General features: G+C 35.8%; 1 protein-coding gene across 2 annotated transcripts in view; it reads right to left on the bottom strand.

Moving 5' to 3' along the window:
• Positions 1 to 505: 505 nt before the first annotated feature.
• LOC121431539 (AP-1 complex-associated regulatory protein-like) overlaps positions 506 to 23,176 on the bottom strand; it is a 29,838-nt gene continuing 7,167 nt past the window's right edge. Inside the window, exons 6-7 of one of the 2 annotated variants that reach the window (XM_041629059.1) lie at positions 2,668 to 3,132; positions 506 to 1,351 (exon numbers count right to left, since the gene is read on the bottom strand). In XM_041629059.1, the coding sequence (XP_041484993.1) occupies positions 927 to 1,351; positions 2,668 to 3,132 (890 nt within the window). In that variant the 3' untranslated portion in view covers positions 506 to 926. The remainder of the gene's footprint in view (positions 1,352 to 2,667; positions 3,133 to 23,176) is intronic. The other variant, XM_041629060.1, reaches the window with a different exon arrangement.

The raw sequence follows: 23,176 nt of genomic DNA, 5'->3' as shown, positions 1-23,176 counted from the left end.
AGAACTTGAATACTTTTAAATAGATTTGTTTTCTGGTGAGGTTAACTAACTTTTTAGTGCCACTGTCATGTTTTTCAATATTCTACCATGTACCAATTATATATTTCTCTAAACCTCATTTTCTAGCGCTCACTTTTAAAGCACTTTACAATACATCAATATATCTCTTTCATGAAAAGCTCGAGCAGAGCTAAACTGCCAATCAAATGCAGCATAAAATCAAGATGTAGTTTATTCATAAATAATTCTTTGACTAAATAAGAAATAAATACCAACATTGTCGGATTCATATCAACGTGTTTTCAATTGACCTTCTAAAATTAGTTTGAACGTCTCAGATTTTGTCTCATAAAGAACATATGATTATGACAGTTTTGCTCCTATATTAATTATCACGGTAACCCCGCTCCATAGCAAATTAAAAATAAAGTTTTCCATGGTAGATGCAGTTCCATAATGATCATAATGACAAAGGTATCATGGGGGAGGGGTGATCAATTGTGCAATCCTCCCATCCCCCCCCACCTGAAACGCAAGAAATCATGTATCTAATAGCGATAATGATATTCCGCTTCATGTAGCAATTCATACACCGAAAGACATCTCTAAGCACTTTTGAGGTGTATACATATAAACCCGATGACTAGAACCTGGCTTGCCCGCACACTATGTATGCAATGAGAGTTCAAAACTCAATTGCTAGGCATACTACATTTACTTTGGCTATAACTTCCTACCAGGTACCCATTTAACAAAACGTGGATTGATGCCTTGTCAAAGGATGCAGTGTTACTGTTGCTTTGAAATCTCATCCATGCCATTGAATTCATCAGCTAACTGGTTCTTCTACTCAACAGCTAGAAATAGAAGTTGCCTATCTAATAGGTTGTATTGCAACGAATAAAACACTTGCTGATTCATTCCAATCATGTATCGAAATCCAATTCTTCAAGGAACTTGTCAATATCAATGTCTAATGTCTTCTTGGGTTTCACAGGATTCGTTCCTCCTTTTGGTTTCACCTTGCCTTCCGTCAAACTGGTCTCAATCTCCTTATCCACTTCGTGTTTGTAAGGTAGCTGTCCATTGGCTAAGGCAGAGCCATTAGGCCTAGAGCTGGATGGAAGACCCGTTTTGATTGGTTGATGCCGAGATGGAATGGTGGTTGAGTTGGATGAGCCGATTGACTGCGTTGTAGGTAGCTTGGCTGGGGATGACTGCGGTGTGATTGTGATCGGCTCGGAGGGGGAATCGGCGGACACAAAGTCAGCTTCCCACTCTACGTCAGAGTCATCATCTTCATGGTGATTTGATGACTTGGACCCTGGTTTGATGTAATATGACATCTTTCCTGCAAAACAAAAATAACAAAATTTAGATAACATGAAAATGATGAAGTTTGATGCTACAGTCAGACCAACAAAACCAACAAGAAATGGACCGATTATATTTCATTCAAAATAATGTGATAGCTTTGATCTGTCTGGGGTTGATTTCAATGCCATAAATGTAGCATAAATTTGTATTGCAATGTCAAATACAAATAAGTGATTCAAGGATGATATATTATTTTGGAATATATATTTCACAAACTTTCATGTATGGCAATACATTCATGGAAAAAATGTAAAAACAAGTTTCTACTGAAATGTGACCACATGCTATCAGTCCCATGCAAAAAAAAACAACTTTACAATAAAAAAAAAATTGAAAAGAAGGTTTATACTGTTGATGAAAGAAGCTGACCATTCATCCGTTGCAAATTCGCAATGAAATCCATGACTTTCAATTGATTTTTGGGACCTAACATTGACTTGCGATTAATTGCAAGTTTCTGGCAACACCCTACTAGACTCAAAAGTAAAAAAAAAACTTTAAAGATAATCGTGATTACATAAGAACATCAGAAGGAAACGGGTTTATGAATTATTTCCGACTGACACAATATTTTCAAAATTACAGGAGAAACTAAAGTGTAAAATTTGAATGACTGACATGAAGAACAATAATTAATCAACAAGCTTGATTCAAATTGACTTTATAATTCATATCATACTGCAGGATTTGCTTGTTCAATCTTAAATTTCACAAATTCTTCAAGAGAAATCTTTGATTTCGATTTTAGACAGGAAATTCACCTTGACGCTTGAATAAATGCAGAAAAAAATTAGAGAAGTGGAGGTAACATGTATATCCATCAAAGATGAATAACAGAGTTAGAAGATTTTAAAGTTTTCATTTTGTAAAGTTACATGAGACCAGCACCATTGCATGTCATGAAATACAAATTCCATAAATTATCAAAATTCAAATAAAATGGTCTGTACATCTAAGTTTACCAAACATATATTTCAAAATACATTTCTGTTAACAAATATTTATCATGAAATATCAAAGAATGGCAAATTGTCAAATTACATATAATTTTTTTTAAATATCAAACTTGAAAAAGTCATAACTTGGTTACTTTCTACCAGATTTTTACGAAATCTTCATTTCATTTTTTTTTTTTTACATTTGTTTCTGCCTTCACTGAATACAAATTAAAATTGACATGGAATTCCCCTTTAACCCACTGCTTACTGGAATGACGTAGTCCCTGTAAGCAAGCTATAGGACACACAGAATTCAGTATTCAACATAACTCAGATGGGAAATCAAATGTACCTTCTTGTCCATCTCCCTCCGTCAAACCATTCTGCCCCGCTCCCTGGGAAGATGACTTCCCCACTCCCTGAGGATTAGCCCTTTGACTAGCCTCACTGATCACATCAGGGTTACTAGAAGTCTGGCCATGGTCAACCTGCCCCGATCCACCAACTTGCCCCTTGACTCCTTCGTTAGACAACCCTAGCTTACCCCCCTGGGTCCTTAGGCTATTAAACTGGCCAGATTGTGTATCTGATGGGACAGCACTAGTCAAGGCTCCCGCTGGACTGGGACTAGAGCTCATCACTGATGGGTTTTGTGATATTTTGCTTGGGGTATCTGAAGATGTTGGCTTTATAGAAGTAGGGGATTGGTGGATCATAGGGGTAGTAGTGTTGGTACTTGGTTGCTTGGCAACGGCTTGATTAGTGGTAGTGGTGGTGTTGGTGGTAGTTGTTGTGGAGTTGTTCAACATAGAGGCCACTGCATGCAAAACAAAATCACAGGCAAACATACACACAAATAAATCACAAATAATAAAACAAGCAAATCAATCAAGCATATTAATAAAAAGTAAGCCAATCAATTGATCATTTGTTATGGATACCAACATGTAACTACCGGTACACATTAGGACTGATTTCTATTTGCCAATGTGCTAAACTATATCAAAACACATATAAAATATGACAGGGGTTGTACAGATGCCACTTTCTTCATAGAAATGTGAATGGGGGTTGGGTGGGCAAATAAGCAAAAACATTTAACAATTATTTTGAAAAAAAAACAAACATTGAAACGGGAGGGGGATGTAATTTAAAGAACAAAAACCACCTGCAACAGATGTTGGAGGGGGTGTGAGGTGAACAAATTACCAAACAAGCTATTTTCCAAGATATAAACATGTAACTTCTGCAAGCACGCACAGTAAAGCTGTCATTAGTGGCGTAATGTGTAAGTTTCACAGTACTCATCCACTATGTAACCCCTCCCCAATTTAAAAATGGCAAAAAGGGCCACCCTACCCCTCAACAAATAGTTTTCATAATTCACATAATGCCATATACATATATTTCCCAAGTGTTTCCTGTGTATATTTTACACTATGAATACCTTTTGAAATGGCCTTAATCAAGGAAATTTAGGTAATTTAGGTAAAAAAAACACTAGATTTTTCTAGTTAAAGATATTTCTGTTAGGCACATCAAGCCTTCACATTCTCCTTTTGTAATGTTTATCTATAGATACTTTTACCAGGCTTTATGCAGTTTAGTGGTCACTGCATTTTGTCTTTATTAATGGGTAGTTACAAGATGCTAGATTTTATTTAAGATAACCCATCAAAGAAATAAATTTGGAAACTAAGAAAGAAATTCATAATTCATTCATGCTGAATGAAAACATAATTTAAAGATGTTTATCATGTGTCTTATTTTCACCTTTCAGTTTTAGTATGGTTTTTTTTAATTTCCTTGAATAACAACTAGAAATACACCAAAACATGTTTAATGGCACTAGCTACAATGATGTACTTTCATATCGCAATTCTCTGTTTCCTCATGTAGTTTCTAGTTTAGTTTCTAGAATAAAAATAATACGGTATGTCTGTCTGATTACTCTAATACAAGAAATTGATGCAATTCATGTACTACTGACTGTATAGGAATTCACAATATATCAAGAGAAGCACCGACTTCTACAAACATGTCCTGGTACATATATTTGGTACCAGTATATATATACTGTATACCTCTATTATTTTCCTGAAATTAAACACCAACCCTCCCCTCTCTGTATCATAATATAAAATAATACCTCCTGTATCACATATGAAATTTGCCTCTATAAATCACCAGGGAACAGAAAAATAATTTTCTTGGAGAATCTGCAAATGCTTGAGCAAACAACTACAGAATTACAACATCAAGAATTAAATCCTCAAATGTGCGAAATGAGTTAAAGAGTAAAGTTAAAGTTGTGAAAAGTGCACAGCAAATACACTGTATGCGGCTCAACATTCACAAAAATGGAAAATTGATTGACAAGATCACAAGTGAGTCTTAGAAACTAAGTTTCATTTTTAATGCATACAATGTGCATGCTGGGCAGAAAGGATCAAATAACTTAAAGGACAGGTCCATCCCAGAAAAAAGGTTGATAAAAATAAAAAATAAATACAAATATGAATAAAAAATACTTCAATATGTGTACATTCTGTTATTTTTTTTGATGTAGGGGAAGGCGGGGTAAGTTGTGACAGTTTTTGCTTTTTGCATGTTAGAATTGATATGATTAATAATCTTGTCGAAATAAGTACCTTGCCTTGAAATTTAATTCTTCTGAAATATTTTCCACCTATATATAACTTTCTATCCCCACACTGAAAGTCAGTGACGGTCTACGCCTGAGTCGAATCGATTTTAAAATCGGTGTTCGATCGATGTCATTGAACACCGGTGCAGATTTTGCAAAATCGGTGCATCGAAAAAAAAAAAAAATACGTCGGCCGGCCGATTCGTTTGGTTTACACAATCAATCATCAAAATATCAGTAATGTCCAACTTTACTACTACTTACTTGATTTCTATTGCCCCCAAAATGAAACCGAATGAGTAATTATGATGCTATTCACCATTAATTTGAAGTTTATTTCGATCATAGTTCGAGTCTTACTCGTCTGCTCGTGCCGAGATAATTTATGCACGATGAATTCATGAATGGAAGTCATGGCCATCGATCGTGCATGCGCAGTACTGTTCTTTAATCAAACCAGAAAATGGCCGGAAATTGACGCGATCAACGTAAAATAAATCTTCCTTTCATGAACAATATTAAAATCATGACCATAGAACATTATTTAATCGTAATATTTAACAATAATTTGCATATGATAATCATTAATATGAATTTAGAGCTTGATGTGAAACGTTTGTATTTCGTTTCAATTTTCAATGGCGGACATCTCATGACGATCGACTTGACTTCTTGAGTCGAGCTAGTGCACTTGTCTAATACACCTATCAATTGTAAGACGCACCCCTTGACCCCGGGGATGGTGCGTCACTTGTCAGATGTGAGTCGGATTTTCATGTACCATGACGCACCTGTGTGTCTCGACTGTGACGGACCTTTTCTTACGATGACTGTGCCTGGACGAAAAAATATGACGCACCAGTGCTGGATTTTGACTGACCATCGACTGTCTCTATGACGCACTCCGTCAAGTAAATCTCCGCGGGCGCGGCACGAACGTGCCGCTGTACTGTACGTACATCTCTCGCGAAGGAACCTTGCAAAGTACTATGGAATAATACCCATTCAGGGGGCGAATGCACGAGAGGGTCTTTGAAAGGACTGTCTTTGGTATCGCATTTTAATCATGAACTACCGTATTTGCCGGCGTCTATAGTATAGGCAGCACTATTTTTTGATGAGAAAAAGAAGCAAAGTCGGGGTGCGGCCTATACGTGACGATAGTCAAAAGCCGTGTCCCGCGAACGCTGAATACCGTGATGTTGCCAGTACTAGGTCCGAGCTGAATAAAATCCCCAAATGGCACTCGAAAAATCCCCAAATTGGAACCTAAATCCCCAAATTATTTAAATCACAATAATTTATGAAAAAGTGAGGATATTTATCATGGTTGTTGCCCCAAATTAGTTGATGTGTTCATACAACACACAGCAGATTTTTTTTCTTTTTTTTAGGTTTCGATTCAAAGTAGATTGGCAACCCCACCATTTACCGCATATTTTCAACCAATGAAGTTCAATGTAAAATTAATTCATCGGTTGAATTGCGGATGATCTACATATTTTAGCATAAGAGTGATATATCTCATGTATTTTAGCATCATATTACTGAAAAATAACGAATCGGTGCTTTTCATCAAAACCTTCAAAAATACCCTAAATTGCATGAAAAATCCCCAAATTTCTTTTAATCCCAAATAATTTTTTTTCATCCCCAAAGGCTTCTCAAAATCCCCAAATATTGAAAATTTGGGGATGGAGATTGATGGCAACACTGAATACGTGGTCAAAACAGCACGTATGCGTACGTTTGGGACTACAGTGACGCTTCCATTGTAATGGTAGTTAAAACAGCGCGTTTATAGGATGAAATAGTAAAAAGCATGACTTAACTAAGAAAACATTTCAGTACCGGTACGTGATAACTTACTTTTCAAATTAAATTCTATTTAGGTCTAAATTTGTTTCCATATAACGTAGCAGAGCTCAGAGACCGTGCAACTCAAGCGATCTGACTCTGTCTGGGGGTCTGGGGCCGGCATTCCCCGGCAATAGCATGTGTAATAGTACGTTTGCAATATGTATTGGTAGACTTATGACAACAACCCATCTAATTGAAATGAATGTCATTACTATTTATGAAATTATGTGGAACATTGATTTAACATGTTATCATTTTTATCTTCCTTGCAGGAGCCAGGAAGATTAGCAGCACCTCGTTCTACATTTTTAAATTTATTTTTACATCGTCATCGATCGTAATGGAAAATAAAATGAAAATATTTACCTTTTGATCTTTTCTTTTGTTTTGCATCTCCAAGTCTCATCGGCCAATAAATAATAATAAAAACCTACCTTGCGATGTGTGCTGTGGTCTGCTGCGGGAAATGGCGGTAGTGGTGATGATTGGCTGGTTGGTTGTGTATACAAATATTTTGGATGAATTATGTGATGATAATGCAAATGGTGACAATGATATTGTGTCAACGAATTGCCATAAAATGATAATTAAAGTTACAACATTGAGATGAGTGATTTAGATTTTTACTGGTTAGGCATTATGGATTATTATGATGGCGACGAAGATGATGATGATAGAGCACGTTTATGTTGACAATAGTAAATGATGATAGTATACACGATTTTTTTGCGACGATAAAGATGACACGGTGATACACGAAGTTTGCATGCAATTTAATATTCTATTGCAGGTGGAAAAATAGCGTAAGTATAAAAAAGAATCATGCCGCCTTCAATATTTTCCCGCTGAAAGAGACCGAGGGAACATGACAAGGTATGTCAATTACAATTGCTTTGTGCGTGAATTAATAACGGTCTTTTTCAAGGCCACGTAAACTTCCAAGAAAGAATCAATGTTCATCTCCGGGGGGGGGGCACTTCCATTCATGAGTTGATACCATGCGCGACCATGGGGTTTCGAAAGCACCCTAAACACCGTAATTTCCATATTCTGAAAATGCACCCCTTCTCTGTTAGCTCCATGGTGAAACCCTACCCTTAACAAGTATTGGAAACAAACGATACTCTTGGCAAATATTCCCTGAAATGAACCCTTAAACAATTAAGTACAGGAATGTTTTATTGTTACGGGTTCTTTGGTCGTCGGCTTTACCTAATGTACGACCCCACCTCCTACACCTCGCGCAAATCAGACTCTATCTAAACACGAAGTGTTGGGGCAAAAAGGATATCCTTTACAAAGCATTTTAATTTTGTTTTATCATCCCCGCAAATTCGACCCTAAACACGTATTTTTCCTAGCGAAATAGATACCCTTTTTCCTTATTTTTGTGTTTTTGACACCCTTATCACGTTACGTACGTAACGTGCCCTATCGTGAAAAAGACATCCTTTTTACGTTTTTTTTTGGTCGCGCATGGTATCCACTCGTCAATGTAAGTGGCCCCCGGGGTTCATCTTTTTTATTCATAGGCGGGGGGCAGGTCCCCAAAAAAATTGAGATGGGGGACGATCCCCCTTAATTTTTAGTTCATAACTTTTTTTTTGCTTGTCAATTTTGTTTCCTGCATCCCCCTCCCTAAATTCTGGTGGACCCCTAAAATGTCTCTTGTCCTCCCCCCCCCTAAAATTTAGGTTGATGACCTTTTTTTTTGCTTGTGAAATTATTTTACTTACATTTGTCCATCACTAAGGTAGACCCCCTCTAATTCTTTGGGCTTCCGCCGCCAATGTCTTTATTTCACTTGGTCTTTACCTCTCTCTCACTCGTTATTTATTCAATTCAATTCAATTCTGGTTTTATTGTGAAAATGGTACATGACAAAAGTCCGAAGACTCATATTATCATATTTACAAAGTAAAGATGTACATGTATATTATTAAAAGATTACATCACAATTCTAGTGCTTGACAAATAATCAACAAATAAAGCCAGAGAAAATAATTTGGACAATCTCAAAAAAAGATTATTGATTGAAATTATAACATTGTAAAACTATCATCGTCAAAATCACATCAGCAAAGTTGCAAGTATTAAAAGCATATATAAATTAAGTTACACTTTTAAAATATCATATTTAAAACAAGAAAAATATGTACATGATATAAAAAATTGTAAATAGCAAGACAAATTAAATAATATATAAGTCCTATAAAAATATAAACCAAATCAATGTTGTGAATAATTGCAATTTCCAATTAGTTTGAGCCTTGTATGACAGTCATAAAACAAAAGCGAAATAAATACGATGTTACAATAAATTGGTATGAACTTCTGGAATTAACCATGTGATATGCTGTAGATAGTACACCACCAGTCACAATCCCTTGACCACCCGTTTACCATGTTTACCTGCCTAAACCAGAGAACAGCAAATTCAGGGCAATGAATCCAATGTTCTCCGGCCGAAACAGGCAAATAGGTAGTCAAAGAAATGTGACTGGTACAGTATATGCTTTATAGTAAAAAATAAATAAATGAACCAAAAAATCATTGAAGTTGGGCAGAATTACATATCGAATAGTCGTATTACATGTAAGTGGAACTCAAGTAAGTAAAAAAAAGAACATTGGAATAAAAAGGTGACAAACATAAAATAAAATCAATAAGATTAAAGATAAACAAAGTGGAGTACAAAAAGTGTTACAGTTGCTAAAAAAATAAAGCTGCATATAAAATTACATTATATTACAGAGTTCAACAATTGCACAAAGTGGGGGATTGGCGACTGTTGGTATCTTTTTGTTCTAGTCTGAGGAATCTCAAGATGATGTGCATTTCTTATGGAAAGACCAGTTCTAACCCTACGGGTTTCAGGCAAGAAGTGGTGATGTCGTTTCGATTTTAGCAACGAGCGTGCAAATCCTTCAAGAAGCTCACTCCGTCTGTCTTTAAGAGATGACACATTCATACTTTGTAGAAGTTCAATGTATGTCAAGACATTTGGCCAGGCAATGATACGCAGAGCCCTCTTCTGAACCCACTCAATGCTAGCGGATTGTTGGCAGGTAATGCTAAATGCCCAAACGGGCACGGCAAACTCAATCAATGGCATGTCAGTACATCTTGTAGATTATTTATCTCATGTGACATCACCGACTTCAATAAAAAAAAAAAACATTGAAACACTGCCCGTGCTTGCGTATTTATTTAAAGGACAAGTCCACCCCCCAAAAAAACTTTGATTTGAATAAAAAGAGAAAAATTCAACAAGCATAACACTGAAAATTTCATCAAAATCGGATGTAAAATAAGAAAGTTAATATGACATTTCAAAGTTTCGCTTCATTTCACAAAAAAGATATATGAACAGCCAGCTACATCCAAATGAGAGAGTCCATGATGTTATTCACTCACTATTTCTTTTGTTTTTTATTGTTTGAAATATGAAATATTTTTATTTTCTCGTCATTGTCATGTGAAATGAAGTTTCATTCCTCCCCGAACACGTGGAATTCCATTATTTTAACATTTTGTGTTTCAGGCAAGGAAGTCCTAATCGTCAAATTCGTAAAAATTGAAATATTGTATAATTCAAACAATACAAAACAAAAGAAATAATGAGTGAGTGACATCATCAACTCTCTCATTTGGATGTAACTGGCTCATTCATATATTATAACTGTTTTGTTAAAAATAAGCGAAACTTTGAAATGTCATAACTTTCTTATTTTACATCCAATTTTGATGAAATCTTCAGCATTGTGCTTGTCTGATTTTTCTCAATTGATTCAAATCAACATTTTCTGAGGTGGACTTGACCTTCAACTTTATTTGTATGAAAAGAAGACGTTAATTGAAAGAAATAAAATATATTCGCCGAGCTTGTTTACTGTCGCAGCGCTTGTTTATCTCCGCCACTCTTGTTTACCTCCGCAGCGCTTGTTTACCTCCGCAGCTCTTGTTTTCATCCGCAGCGCTTGATTACCTCGATCGGCCGTTTCTTCACGTCGATGGTGGATTATTTTCCTTGCGTCGCCTTCCGAAAAAGATGAAACAGTAAGAAGAATTACAGCATGCGTGTTTATTATTTCCCATTCCGCGGCGATTGTTGAACAATTTTCCAACCAAGATTTTTTCCGACTTCGCCGGGTATTCTGTCATGCATTTTTTTTTCAAAGATGATTCGCAAAATGGGGGTGGGGCCTTTACGCCGGCAAATACGGTATTATTAAGCAACGGTTTTTGTTCACCAACAAATGAATAAAATATGTTGGCAGGCATTAAAAAAAAAAAACCAATGTCCTACGGCGCATCATAAATCCGCAACACGAAAGACGTCCTTTGCAAAGAACACCCCCCCCCCCCCAAGATAATCAGTTTTTGATCTGAGAGGAACGACGTACGAGACGCGCGCTGCAAGAAAAACTTGTTTTTCATCCTAAGCCATCGTGCGGGCTTGCGGGCTGGATATATAAAAATGGATCTAAAGAAAAGTGAAATAACTTCTTATGCAAGGTGACAGAAAATTCAAGACAAGATTTTAATCCAAGGATGAGCATCCCGATGAGCATGCAGGGTTTAAATACAAACGCCCGACGACGTGAGTAAAGTGCGTGGACAGAGCCGTTCGTACCATGCTGAGGCTTTATGACGCACCCCGGTAAAATGACTGACTATGACGCACCTATTCTCCATGCTCTGACTGACCAATTGCCTCCATGACGGTACCCTGAGTCACTAATTTGTTGGTAAATGACCCACCCATGACGCACCATTCCGGGGGTCAAGGGGTGCGTCTTACAATTGATAGGTGTATAAAAAAAATAATCATCACGTCAGGATTGATTCTCGAACATTGTCTACATGCAAAAACTCTGTTCAAGTTCGTAATATCACCATATAATAACATTTTACATGACAAAACTGAGAAAATTGCGTTTGATATTTTTTCCCATCAATTTGAAGCTAGTTTGTGCCCAACTTTGGGCTCTGATTTCATGAATGGGAAAATATGTCATACGTCATCAAACACGCATGCGCATTGTGCTTATTTTCTCGGAGCTTGGAGGAGAGACGTCCAGAGATGGAACAACAATAGAAATAATCCCAGTATTATTTCTTCCATATGAACGTAACATACTTTGCTGACATCGTCAATATTCTTAGTATGACCATAAAATCTTGTTAAATCGTAATAATTTAGATGAATTTAGGGCTCGATTCGAAACATTCGTATTTATTTTGATCGCATGCTCAATTGCGTCTAAAAAAATGGATTGTCATTATCAGGATTAATTCTCGAACATCGTCATAACTCATATTCCACAATCTTTCCTCACAATCGTTATATCAGCATTGAATAGCAATTCAAATGACCATCCAGAGAAAATTACGTATTTATTCCCATAAATTTATTTGGAGTTCATTTTGGATCCAACTACACAATCTCAGGCAAGTTACAGCGCTCTCCGTTGATTGCAATTGTTTGCTGGCGCTGACGTCAAGCACGCCTGTCGTTTCGGGAGAGTGAGTGTACGGAGCTGCGGACGGGGCTGGTGAATGGACTGCGAATGCTAGTCGACCGAAAATCATTCGGATCGACTCTGCGTGATTCATGTCTTTATTATTGTTTCATTTTAAACTTATATGTTGTCATCTGGAAATATCATTGTTGAAGATATTTCGGGAAGAATTCTGCTTTGGTCCCTGGCCTTTTTTGTGTGTTTTGTGATCATGGAAAATACAAACGAACTTTGCTCTGTCATCTGCTTGTGCAACGCTCACCCGGCCATCGCCAGCGCATACCGTCAGTGCGTAGTGCTTATGGGTCATTCCATGGGGTTGGGGCAAAAATTGTGACATCAGGGTCAAAAAATAGAAATGTAATAAATGAAATGTTTTATTTCTTATATGTTTCATGGGACAATCCTTCAACTAAATCCACTTACAGGCATTTCATACCACCCTGCATATTGGAGTAAACTGAGAAATAAGATTTGACAAAATACCACCGTTACATGGACATCATTTATCATCCTTACTAAGACTATGCTCTCCCACTGTCAAAATAAAGGGGTTGATCTCCATTACTCTTGATAAATATTTTGCTAACAACATTGTTAGTCACTTTATTCCACACTTTCCAACATGGCATATATATTTTGAAAGATTTAGCATCAATAAATGGAACTTGATGCTCTGTGTGTATACCAGTGCCATGTTCTGTGTCGTTCTTTTTTCTCACCAGTCTAGAAAATTGAATTTTTGATGGCATGTAGAATTAAATAGTTGAGAGAAGTCATGCCTCAACAGAATGGAATATTCTCTTTGGAAAAACTAAACTACTCTTTCTGGCCTAACCTTCTATTTTTGGTGTTACCACCGTTACATGGACATCATGTCTCAGTAACAGAGGTATACTTAGAAGCAATGTTAAGTTAATGTCCATTAATGGCCATTACACACCAAATTCCACTTCATGCCTTAAAATATTTGCACAAGATCAATTCATTACACTAAAGAAAAACATTTTGCATGTCAGATTCTTTGCAAATAAACGCAAATTAAATTAGAGTTTAAACAAGGAAAAATGTACAAAATTATTGACAAATTATATTTAAAATCATACTACGATAATCCTCAAGTTTCCACTTCCGTCTACCTCTGGAAACATTTATGTTTCTGCCTAAAGGGAAAAAAACGAAACAGTATTATCTTATGATCTCCAATTCTTTTTACTTTAAAATAACTCCTTCAAGATTCTACTTTCAAATGTACATACCACCGTTACATGGACATCATGTCTCAGTAACAGAGGTATACTTTGAAGCATTGCTAAGTTAAGGTCCATTAATGGCCATTAAACACCAAATTCCACTTCATGCCTTAGAATATTTGCACAAGATCAATTAATTATACTAAAAAACATTTTTTCATGTCAAATTCTTTGCAAATAAAAGCAATTTAAATTAGAGTTTAAACAAGGAAAAATGTACAAAATTCTTGATAAATTTATATTTAAAATAATACTACGGTAATCCTCAAGGTTCCACTTCCGTCTATCTCTGTTTCCAGAGATAGACGTCTGTCTAAAGGGAAAAAAACAAGAGTGCTAGCTTACATGTATGATCTCCAAATCTTTATTACTTTAAAATATCTCCTTCACGATATTACTTTCAAATGTACATACCTCCGTTACATGGACATCATGTCCTTGTAATGATCATATTGAATAGTATTACATGTACTTGCCATTCTTTTAGTATCAACACACTAATGCGAGTTAACTCATCTTACTCAAGTGTAGAAATACAACATCTACAGGCAAGCTTCTAAAATGCATCAATGAACAGGTAAAATGTTTTTTTTATTCATACATGTACACGATTATAATTTTGATACCTTTGATACAATACTCGGGTGAAAAAGATGTAGGGAAAAGGTACTAGTTTAGTTCCTCTAAGCTACATGTATGGTTTTTCAAGACAAAACAAGACAAAGTTGGCAATTCATGGACAATGCATTAATACATGTACCTTACACATATAACTTGTTCAATTTGTTTACTCTAACTTATTTTACCTCAGTTACATGGTAATGTAGTTCTAAATAACATTAAGTAAAATATAATCATGTCATCACTGGAATAAATGCATTGGATAAAACATTAAGTTCCAGCATGCCAAAAGGACAATTGTAAAGTACTTAGTGGACAAATTGAATAAAAAAACTTACACCTGTTGTTTGAACATAGAGTTGTGAACAAGAAAGTAAAATGTACTATTTCTACTAAGCTATTCTAATAAATGTTCAAGAATAACACTGCAAACTACAATCTTTTCCTTTGGTTAAAAACTCTATGGTAAACTTCTTACTGGCAAATGCAAAAAAAAATTATTACACTGTACACTAAATCTGACAATAAGAAATAACTTGCAATATTTCTCTCTGCATTCAGGTTACAAGTTTATGAACTTCAAGAAGATCGGTGACCCAATGACAACTGTCAGTTGGGAGTTTGGAAGAGGACTCTGTCAATGTCACAAAATAGATAGAGGTAGAATTGTGCCTCGCCATCAGTACAGGTCAACGGATTGACACTTCATGTACTGAAGATATACATTTTTACCTTCAACAGAGACTACCTGTAGTTATTTGAGAAAAATATTATTTGGAAGTTTGACTATTTTTTACACAATTCAAATTATTACATTTTAATCAACAAAACTTGCTGGATTGTTTCCACGATATTATATATTATTATATGAAATCACTTACCCATGTACATGTCTTGACATTTTCTCATTAAAGTAAGGGGGTAAGCCTGAGTCGAATCGATTTTAAAATCGGTGTTCGATCGATGTCATCGAACACCGGTGCAGATTTTGCAAAATCGGTGCATCGAAAAAAAAATAAAAAAATACGTCGGCCGGCCGATTCGTTTGGTTTACACAATCAATCATCAAAATATCAGTAATGTCCAACTTTACTACTACTTACTTGATTTCTATTGCCCCCAAAATGAAACCGAATGAGTAATTATGATGCTATTCACCATTAATTTGAAGTTTATTTCGATCATAGTTCGAGTCTTACTCGTCTGCTCGTGCCGAGATAATTTATGCACGATGAATTCATGAATGGAAGTCATGGCCATCGATCGTGCATGCGCAGTACTGTTCTTTAATCAAACCAGAAAATGGCCGGAAATTGACGCGATCAACGTAAAATAAATCTTGCTTTCATGATCAATATTAAAATCATGACCATAGAACATTATTTAATCGTAATATTTAACAATAATTTGCATATGATAATCATTAATATGAATTTAGAGCTTGATGTGAAACGTTTGTATTTCGTTTCAATTTTCAATGGCGGACATCTCATGACGATCGACTTGAGTCGAGCTAGTGCACTTGTCTAAAAAAAAATAATCATCACGTCAGGATTGATTCTCGAACATTGTCTACATGCAAAAACTCTGTTCAAGTTCGTAATATCACCATATAATAACATTTAACATGACAAAACAGAGAAAATTGCGTTTGATATTTTTTCCCATCAATTTGAAGCTAGTTTGTGCCCATTTTTGGGCTCTGATTTCATGAATGGGAAAATATGTCATACGTCATCAAACACGCATGCGCATTGTGCTTATTTTCTCGGAGCTTGGATGAGACGTCCAGAGATGGAATAACAATAGAAATAATCCCAGTATTATTTCTTCCATATGAACATAACATACTTTGCTGACATCGTCAATATTCTTAGTATGACCATAAAATCTTGTTAAATCATAATAATTTAGATGAATTTAGGGCTCGATTCGAAACATTCGTATTTATTTTGATCGCATGCTCATAATTGCGTCTAAAAAACTGGATTGTCATTATCAATATCAGGATTAATTTTCGAACATCGTCATAACTCATATTCCACAATCTTTCCTCACAATCGTTATATCAGCATTGAATAGCAATTCAAATGATCTTCCAGAGAAAATTACGTATTTATTCCCTAAAAATTTATTTGGAGCTCATTTTGGATCCAACTACACAATCTCAGGCAAGTTACAGCGCTCTCCGTTGATTGCACTTGTTTGCTGGCGCTGACGCCTAGCACTAGCACGCCTGTCGTTTCGGGAGAGTGAGTGTACGGAGCTGCGGACGGGGCTGGTGAATGGACTGCGAATGCTAGTCGACCGAAAATCATTCGGATCGACTCTGCGTGATTCATGTCTTTATTGTTTCATTTTGAACTTATATGTTGTCATCTGCAAATATCATTGTTGAAGATATTTTGGGAAGAATTCTGCTTTGGTCCCCGGCCTTTTTTGTGTTTTGTGATCATGGAAAATACAAACGAACTTTGCTCTGTCATCTGCTTGTGCAACGCTCACCCGGCCCAGCGCATACCGTCAGTGCGTAGTGCATATGCAAAGCGCATCGCATCGACGCAAAAACAAAAGACTAAATTTTCCCCGCCTTCAATATTCGATGCATCGATGTTCGATCGAATTAGAGCTGTCGAACACCGGTTTTCAAAATAATCGATATGACTCAGGCTTATAAGGGGGTGGATTACTAGGGCAATGACAAGGAATCTGATCTGTTCTTGCAAAATACACCCTCGCTTTGTATTTTTTTTCATAGCAATTAGAATTCATCATTTCCTAGTTCATAAATTAAATATAAAGTTATGTTTTATACAAGGTTTTTGTATTTGCTTTCTTGTGGTCTACTTTGTTTTCACAATACAATTACTTGCCCATTACCGATACCTTTTCATAAATTATCTATTTCGTTTGTCAATGGATGAATTTAATCTAATTTTATTCTGCATTATAATCAAGGGTGGTTATCTCGACAATTCCATTTAGTTTTGTATGACCATCCTATTTAATTTTCATCTATGAAGTTTAATTGTTCAAGCAATTACATAATATATTTATGTTTTATTGGAATTAAATGAATTAATGGAATTCAAATCTGCAATTTACCTTCTGATACAGCAAATAAACTCTTGTGAAACAAACTCGATTGTGTCACTTTTTCTTTTCTTCGCTTGTACATGTTTTTAAAATGTCGTTATATTGCAATAAAAATAATCACATTGAAAACAATCACAAAGGCTTTTGCTTTCTGATAAAACAAATACCCACCCCCTCTCCTGACAATTGAATAAATATAAATTAAAATACGATTGAAAAAAGTCCTTAACAACTGAATATATAGAAATAAAAAAATACAATTGAAAAAACGGAGACAGAAATGAGGGAAAAAGAATAAGTGCTGAAAAGTATACCAACATTCAACAAGATGAAGTTTTGGGAAGGTTAAGCCTACAGCTAAGAATTACTAGAAATTGAATTATTCCCATGCTTCATCATACACAAAGCCCATCTACTATGTGTAGGGGGGGTTATAACAGAAAAATTATTTTGCCCCTCCCCCTCCTTTCGGGCTGGGATCAGCTGACGAGCAAAAAAAAAAAAAATTTTTTTTTTTTTTTTTTTTGGGGGGGTCTGCCTCCCCCGTGGCGCCGCCACTGGTTCTAAGTTCTCATTTTGTTTGCAAATTCAAAATTGATCATCAGGTCTTTGATACCCATATTACCTAGAATCAGTAGGAGCCAATTTAAACAAGGAGAAATTTGTACCAAATTTGAGATGTCACCGTCATGATCATCAGACAGTGAAAGAGCTGTTTCTGAGTATCCATTGGCCTATTGAATCAACATATTTTTGTGTAAAGAAAAATCAACTAAATTACGATTGAATCATGTCAGCTACCATTCAAAATATGTTTGCACGGAATTACAGTAATAAAAGCATTATTTTCTTCGGAACCATTCAGCAAATCTGGAACAAACACGGCAATGTCTCAATCACATATTTCACTTACACGAGAAGCTATACGTGGGACCGAAGTGAAAGATGGTGGAAAATTAGCGAGATTTTTCAAACTTAAAAACACTTTCTGCATGGTAATATAGTTCCACATTTTAAAGATAAGGTTTAACTAGTTTCAAAACACGAGTATCGGGATAAATCTCCGTACTTACGTCGCTTTGAAAGGGAAAACATCGTGGATATCCATTCCACCGTTACAGAGACATTGCAGGAATATTCCCCATTGCAATGCTTCAAAACGCCCGCTATCATAGCTGTTCATGTGCATGTGGATTTCGGCTAACATCCCGTCCGTCTGATACAACGACGGTCTCTTCTCCGGTGTCTCCTTCTTACATACGCGATGAAATGTGATCCACCGTTACAAATTTGGCCCGGACATCGCCCAAAACATCGGCGACCCTCGATTAATTTAGATGACATTACAATAGGTTTTCAAAGCTAATCTTTTGATGAACAGTTGCTTACTGCCTGCCCTTTATTTCTGACACATAACTTTGGAAAAAATGATTTCTGATTTTTAGATATTTACCACATTACCGCCGTTACAGAAAAAAATAAACGCGGACATCGCATGTAACGGTGGTATGCCGAGTTGTAGGAATGATTTATGATATGAAGTCTCTTTTCATTTGCTATCCCATTACTGTTTTGTTATTAAACAAATGTTGCTTTATCAATCATGGCCATTTGAATTTGACTAAGTTTATCTTTTGATTAGATATCTTCAACTGAAAATGACCATTTTGGATGTCACACTTGGTACCCAAAAAAAGAGTCTGGACATCATCATTTAAAGTCTCACCATCAATAATACTTGCAGTTCAACATTTTTATTTCTGCATCAAGTAATTGCTTACATAACTGCCTTCCAACAAAAGCACATTGCAACATCAAAACACCAAACACATTTTCAGGATAAAGCTAACAATTCATAAGGAACACAAAAAAGTGCTGTTGCCCCAACCCCGTGGAATGACCCGCTTATGCAAAGCGCATCGACGCAAAAACAAAAGACTAAAATTTTCCCGCCTTCAATATTCGATGCATCGATGTTCGATCGAATTAGAGCTGTCGAACACCGGTTTTCAAAATAATCGAGACTCAGGCCTTAATTGTGACCTTTGAAAAAAACGATGTCAAATGGCTCAACTTGCCCCATATATGGGGTAAGTTTGAGCCACCTTCTGGGGTAAGTTGAGCCACAAAAACTATGTACAAAATGTATGAGGGGAGAACCAGCATGTCAATTTTTTTTAAAAATTTTTTTCACTTGCTAATTCTTTATAAATACTAACATCCTTTAAAAGGAAAAGAGCAGTCATTAATTTGCTCCTTTCAGCCAGCATTTCAATCGATTTTTATGGTTTGTTTGTTTTTTAAGATATATTACCATAGGAATTACCATGGCTCAACTTGCCCCATGCTGTTTGGCTCAACTTACCCCAGTCCGAACTTAGTGCGATAATTTTGTATCCACACATTTATTATGCATACATTATATAAAAGACTATGACAAGAATGAAGATCCATACCTGGGCTAATAATGTTGTTATCATGTCTTTATTATATTTAAAGACGAGTGTGTTTATAAAGCACTTATCTATTTCACACTCTTTTTTACTTTTTTGGCTGAAATTCATATTTTTCCCTCTAAAAAACTACTTTTTGTTTCAAAGTTGAAAATAATGTGGTGGGGTTTATAGAAGTTATGCTATGGGTCATCAATACATGACACCACCACAATGTCTGACTCATTCATTATTGGCCTGGGGCTGGTGGCTCAACTTGCCCCTATGCTCAACTTACCCCGCCTTCCCCTACAGTATTTTGAATGATTTTAAGGCTCTGTATATGGGCCGGTTAAAAATTGCTTACCATTTTTGAACTTGTTCTTAAAAAATATAACTATGTACTTTTTCATGAAATTCTTAGAAACATTTTCTTGACTTTTTTTTCTTGACTTTTTCACAATTTTGCACGTTTCTTGGAGAATTCAATACAATACAGGTAAATTCATCCAGTGTAATGATAGACAGAAATAAAATATAGTAAATATATAAACAAATTGTAGTGTGGCCAAAATGTTATGTAATGCAGTAAATAGACCACCTCTTTATTTTTTATTCCAAACTGTCATCAATATTGTTTATCTGTTTTTAATCAAACTGACTACACATCAGGATGAGCTCCCATAATGAGTGTTCATTATTGGTTGATTAGTATTGACAGTAATCCCAATGATTTCCTGTATTACCATCAAGGACATTTTCATGATCTATGCCCTGTACACTCTTGCCTGTATCAGTATAAAGTTGCATGATATTTTTGTTACTTATTCTTTACCAAACGTAGAAACACAGATTTAGAGCATGGAGATTACAGAAAGAATATATTGTCAGCAACTAATTATGATTAGAAATTTAGTGAAAATTACAATGCTACACATATGTGTACATGTAGATTAAGATTTAATTAATAGCATTTTAAAGTTTGTCACCATTTTTAAATAATTCAAGTCTCGGATAGGCCTGGTAAGAAATACAGTAAAAAAATAAAATAAAATGAGATAAAAATGTATGATTCCCTTCAATCTTTACAAGGGAAAAATAATATAGCTAAAAAGAGTAAGATGTACATGTAAGGAAGTGGTAATTGGGAGTATTTAGGCTTACTTTGTAAAACATATTAAGCAAATTTAGCTACATACTAAAGATTTTGTGAATGTGAGAAATGGTCAAAAAGACCAAACTTTATTCTTTAGTCTTTATTCCATTCAGTGAAGACTGAAGACCTTTAATGCATCACCGGTATAACTCAGACAAGTTGGTGTTAAAATTTTTGCCTTTTCATGACAAAATTTTTACCACTTTGAAAAAGAAATCTTCAGCTATGCTCCTCATAGCTAGCCTAGAGAACAAATTGTGGCCTTGAAACCTGACATCTAGTCCTTAACCTCGTGGGTCTGGGACCTTGGCTTTCACCTTAGGGTACGTCCTCAGAGAAGGCCAGAGAATACATGCATTGTAGAACAAGATAACAATAAATCAAGAGATTATGGGAAATAATTTGTACTGCTTTGATTCTTAAGACTGGCCAAGGTCTCTAAAGGCATTCTTTCCAAAATATCACAAATGGAAAGAGTGAATCATGGAACAAAGAAAATGCTCACTCAAGACAAGTAGATTACCTGCATACTGTTCCTAGTAGTTTTCTCATCTAGAGATTCTATGAGAGTTCTTCGACAAAACGATAGTTTTGATGGAAAATTAGAACTGATAACTATCCCTCTTTAGACGGTGAATTGCCATTCGTCCACTGCAAACTCCTCCACTCACCACATGGTCTATAATAGTCTAATGCCATACCGTCCATCAACATTTTTTCTCACAACCATCTGGTCCATTAACCATTTGGTCCAATCGTCACTTTGTCTAATCACCATTTCGTCTCATAACCAGTTGGTCCAATATGCATTTCATTTTCATTCATTTTGCACAATTTAACACTTAGTCCAATTAGACCAAATGGTATATGGACTAAATGGCTATTTGACCAACTGGTTATAAGACGGAATGGCATCAGACTAAATAAAAGTAGATTATGTGGTGAGTGGATGAACTAATGGTAGACCAAATGACACTAGACAAGTTGGCAATTGGTCGATTTGGCATTAATTAGACATATTGGAAATAAATTCTTAAGATAGTTGGATCACCTACATACTGCTCCTTGCACACTATTACAAGTAGGTTATCACAACATCATCCAATATTCAAAGATGGAGTTGATAAGTTTTCCTAAATGTACTGATTTTTCATCAAAACAAAGCAGGAGACACTCTCATTGAATCTTAAGTTCCCCTTTTCATAAAAATGTTGCTATGATAGCAACTCTTGCTAGAATGTCAACTTTAATAATAAATAATTATACATTTTTATAGCGCCTTTTCTAATACAAGATACAAAGCGCATTATATTGAGAGGAGAAATAAAACATAGAAACACGCATAAATGCAAATGAAAATTTAAACAATAAAAGACCAGTGCTGGCAAGCGGGAGTTAGCGGAAAAGATGTGTTTTTAGATTTTTCTTGAATACATTGAGTGAAACGGAATTCTTTACAAAGTTGGGGAGATCGTTTCATGTTCTTGGAGCAGTAGCTAGGAACGCCCGCTTGCCAGCATTGGTTCGACATCTTGGAATCTGGATAACTCTACTGGCATTAGATTTAGATCTTAGATTATAGTTAGATTGTTTTACATGAATGAGATTGAGATTGAGTGAGATTAGACAGGTATGAGAGTGAGAGACCATTGGAAGAGCCAATCAGGAAGAAGAATTTTCACTGTTGTCATGGTAGTTGACATTCCAGCAAGGGCATGAGAGTGTCTCCTGCTTTAATTGTTCTGATGAAAAATCCACACATTTAGAAAATCTTATTGACTCCATCTTTGAATATTGGATGATGAGTAAGTCGCCACATCACAAATGAAAGAGATTCCATGCTGGTTTCTCCCACAATGATTGTTCTGATGGAAAATCAAAAAATCCTGAGAAACTCCTCTCTCAAGACAAGTACCGGTAGATTGTTGGACCACCTGCACATTGCTTAAGACACACCTTCACAGTTCAGTTACCACATCATCCAGAGATCCATGTCAGTTTCTCTCACAACCACTGTTCTCATGGAAACTTAGAACTGCAAGACTCCTATTTATCTCACGACATGCAGGTGTAGATAGTTGAACCACCTGCACACTGCTATTACATGTAGCACAAGCACAAGTAGGTTGACACATCATACAGAGATCCATTGATAGTTTCCCCCACAACATTTGTTCTGATGGGAAATGAGGACTAAGTAACATCTCAAGACAAATAAGATTATTGGAACAATTGCAAACTTCTTCGAGCACACTATTACAAGTAGGCCAC

The sequence above is a fragment of the Lytechinus variegatus genome, chromosome 18 (genome assembly GCF_018143015.1).
Source record: "Lytechinus variegatus isolate NC3 chromosome 18, Lvar_3.0, whole genome shotgun sequence".
NCBI lineage: Eukaryota > Metazoa > Echinodermata > Echinoidea > Temnopleuroida > Toxopneustidae > Lytechinus > Lytechinus variegatus.
Note: the sequence above shows the minus strand (reverse complement) of the source record. Positions and strands in the feature narration are given on the sequence as shown.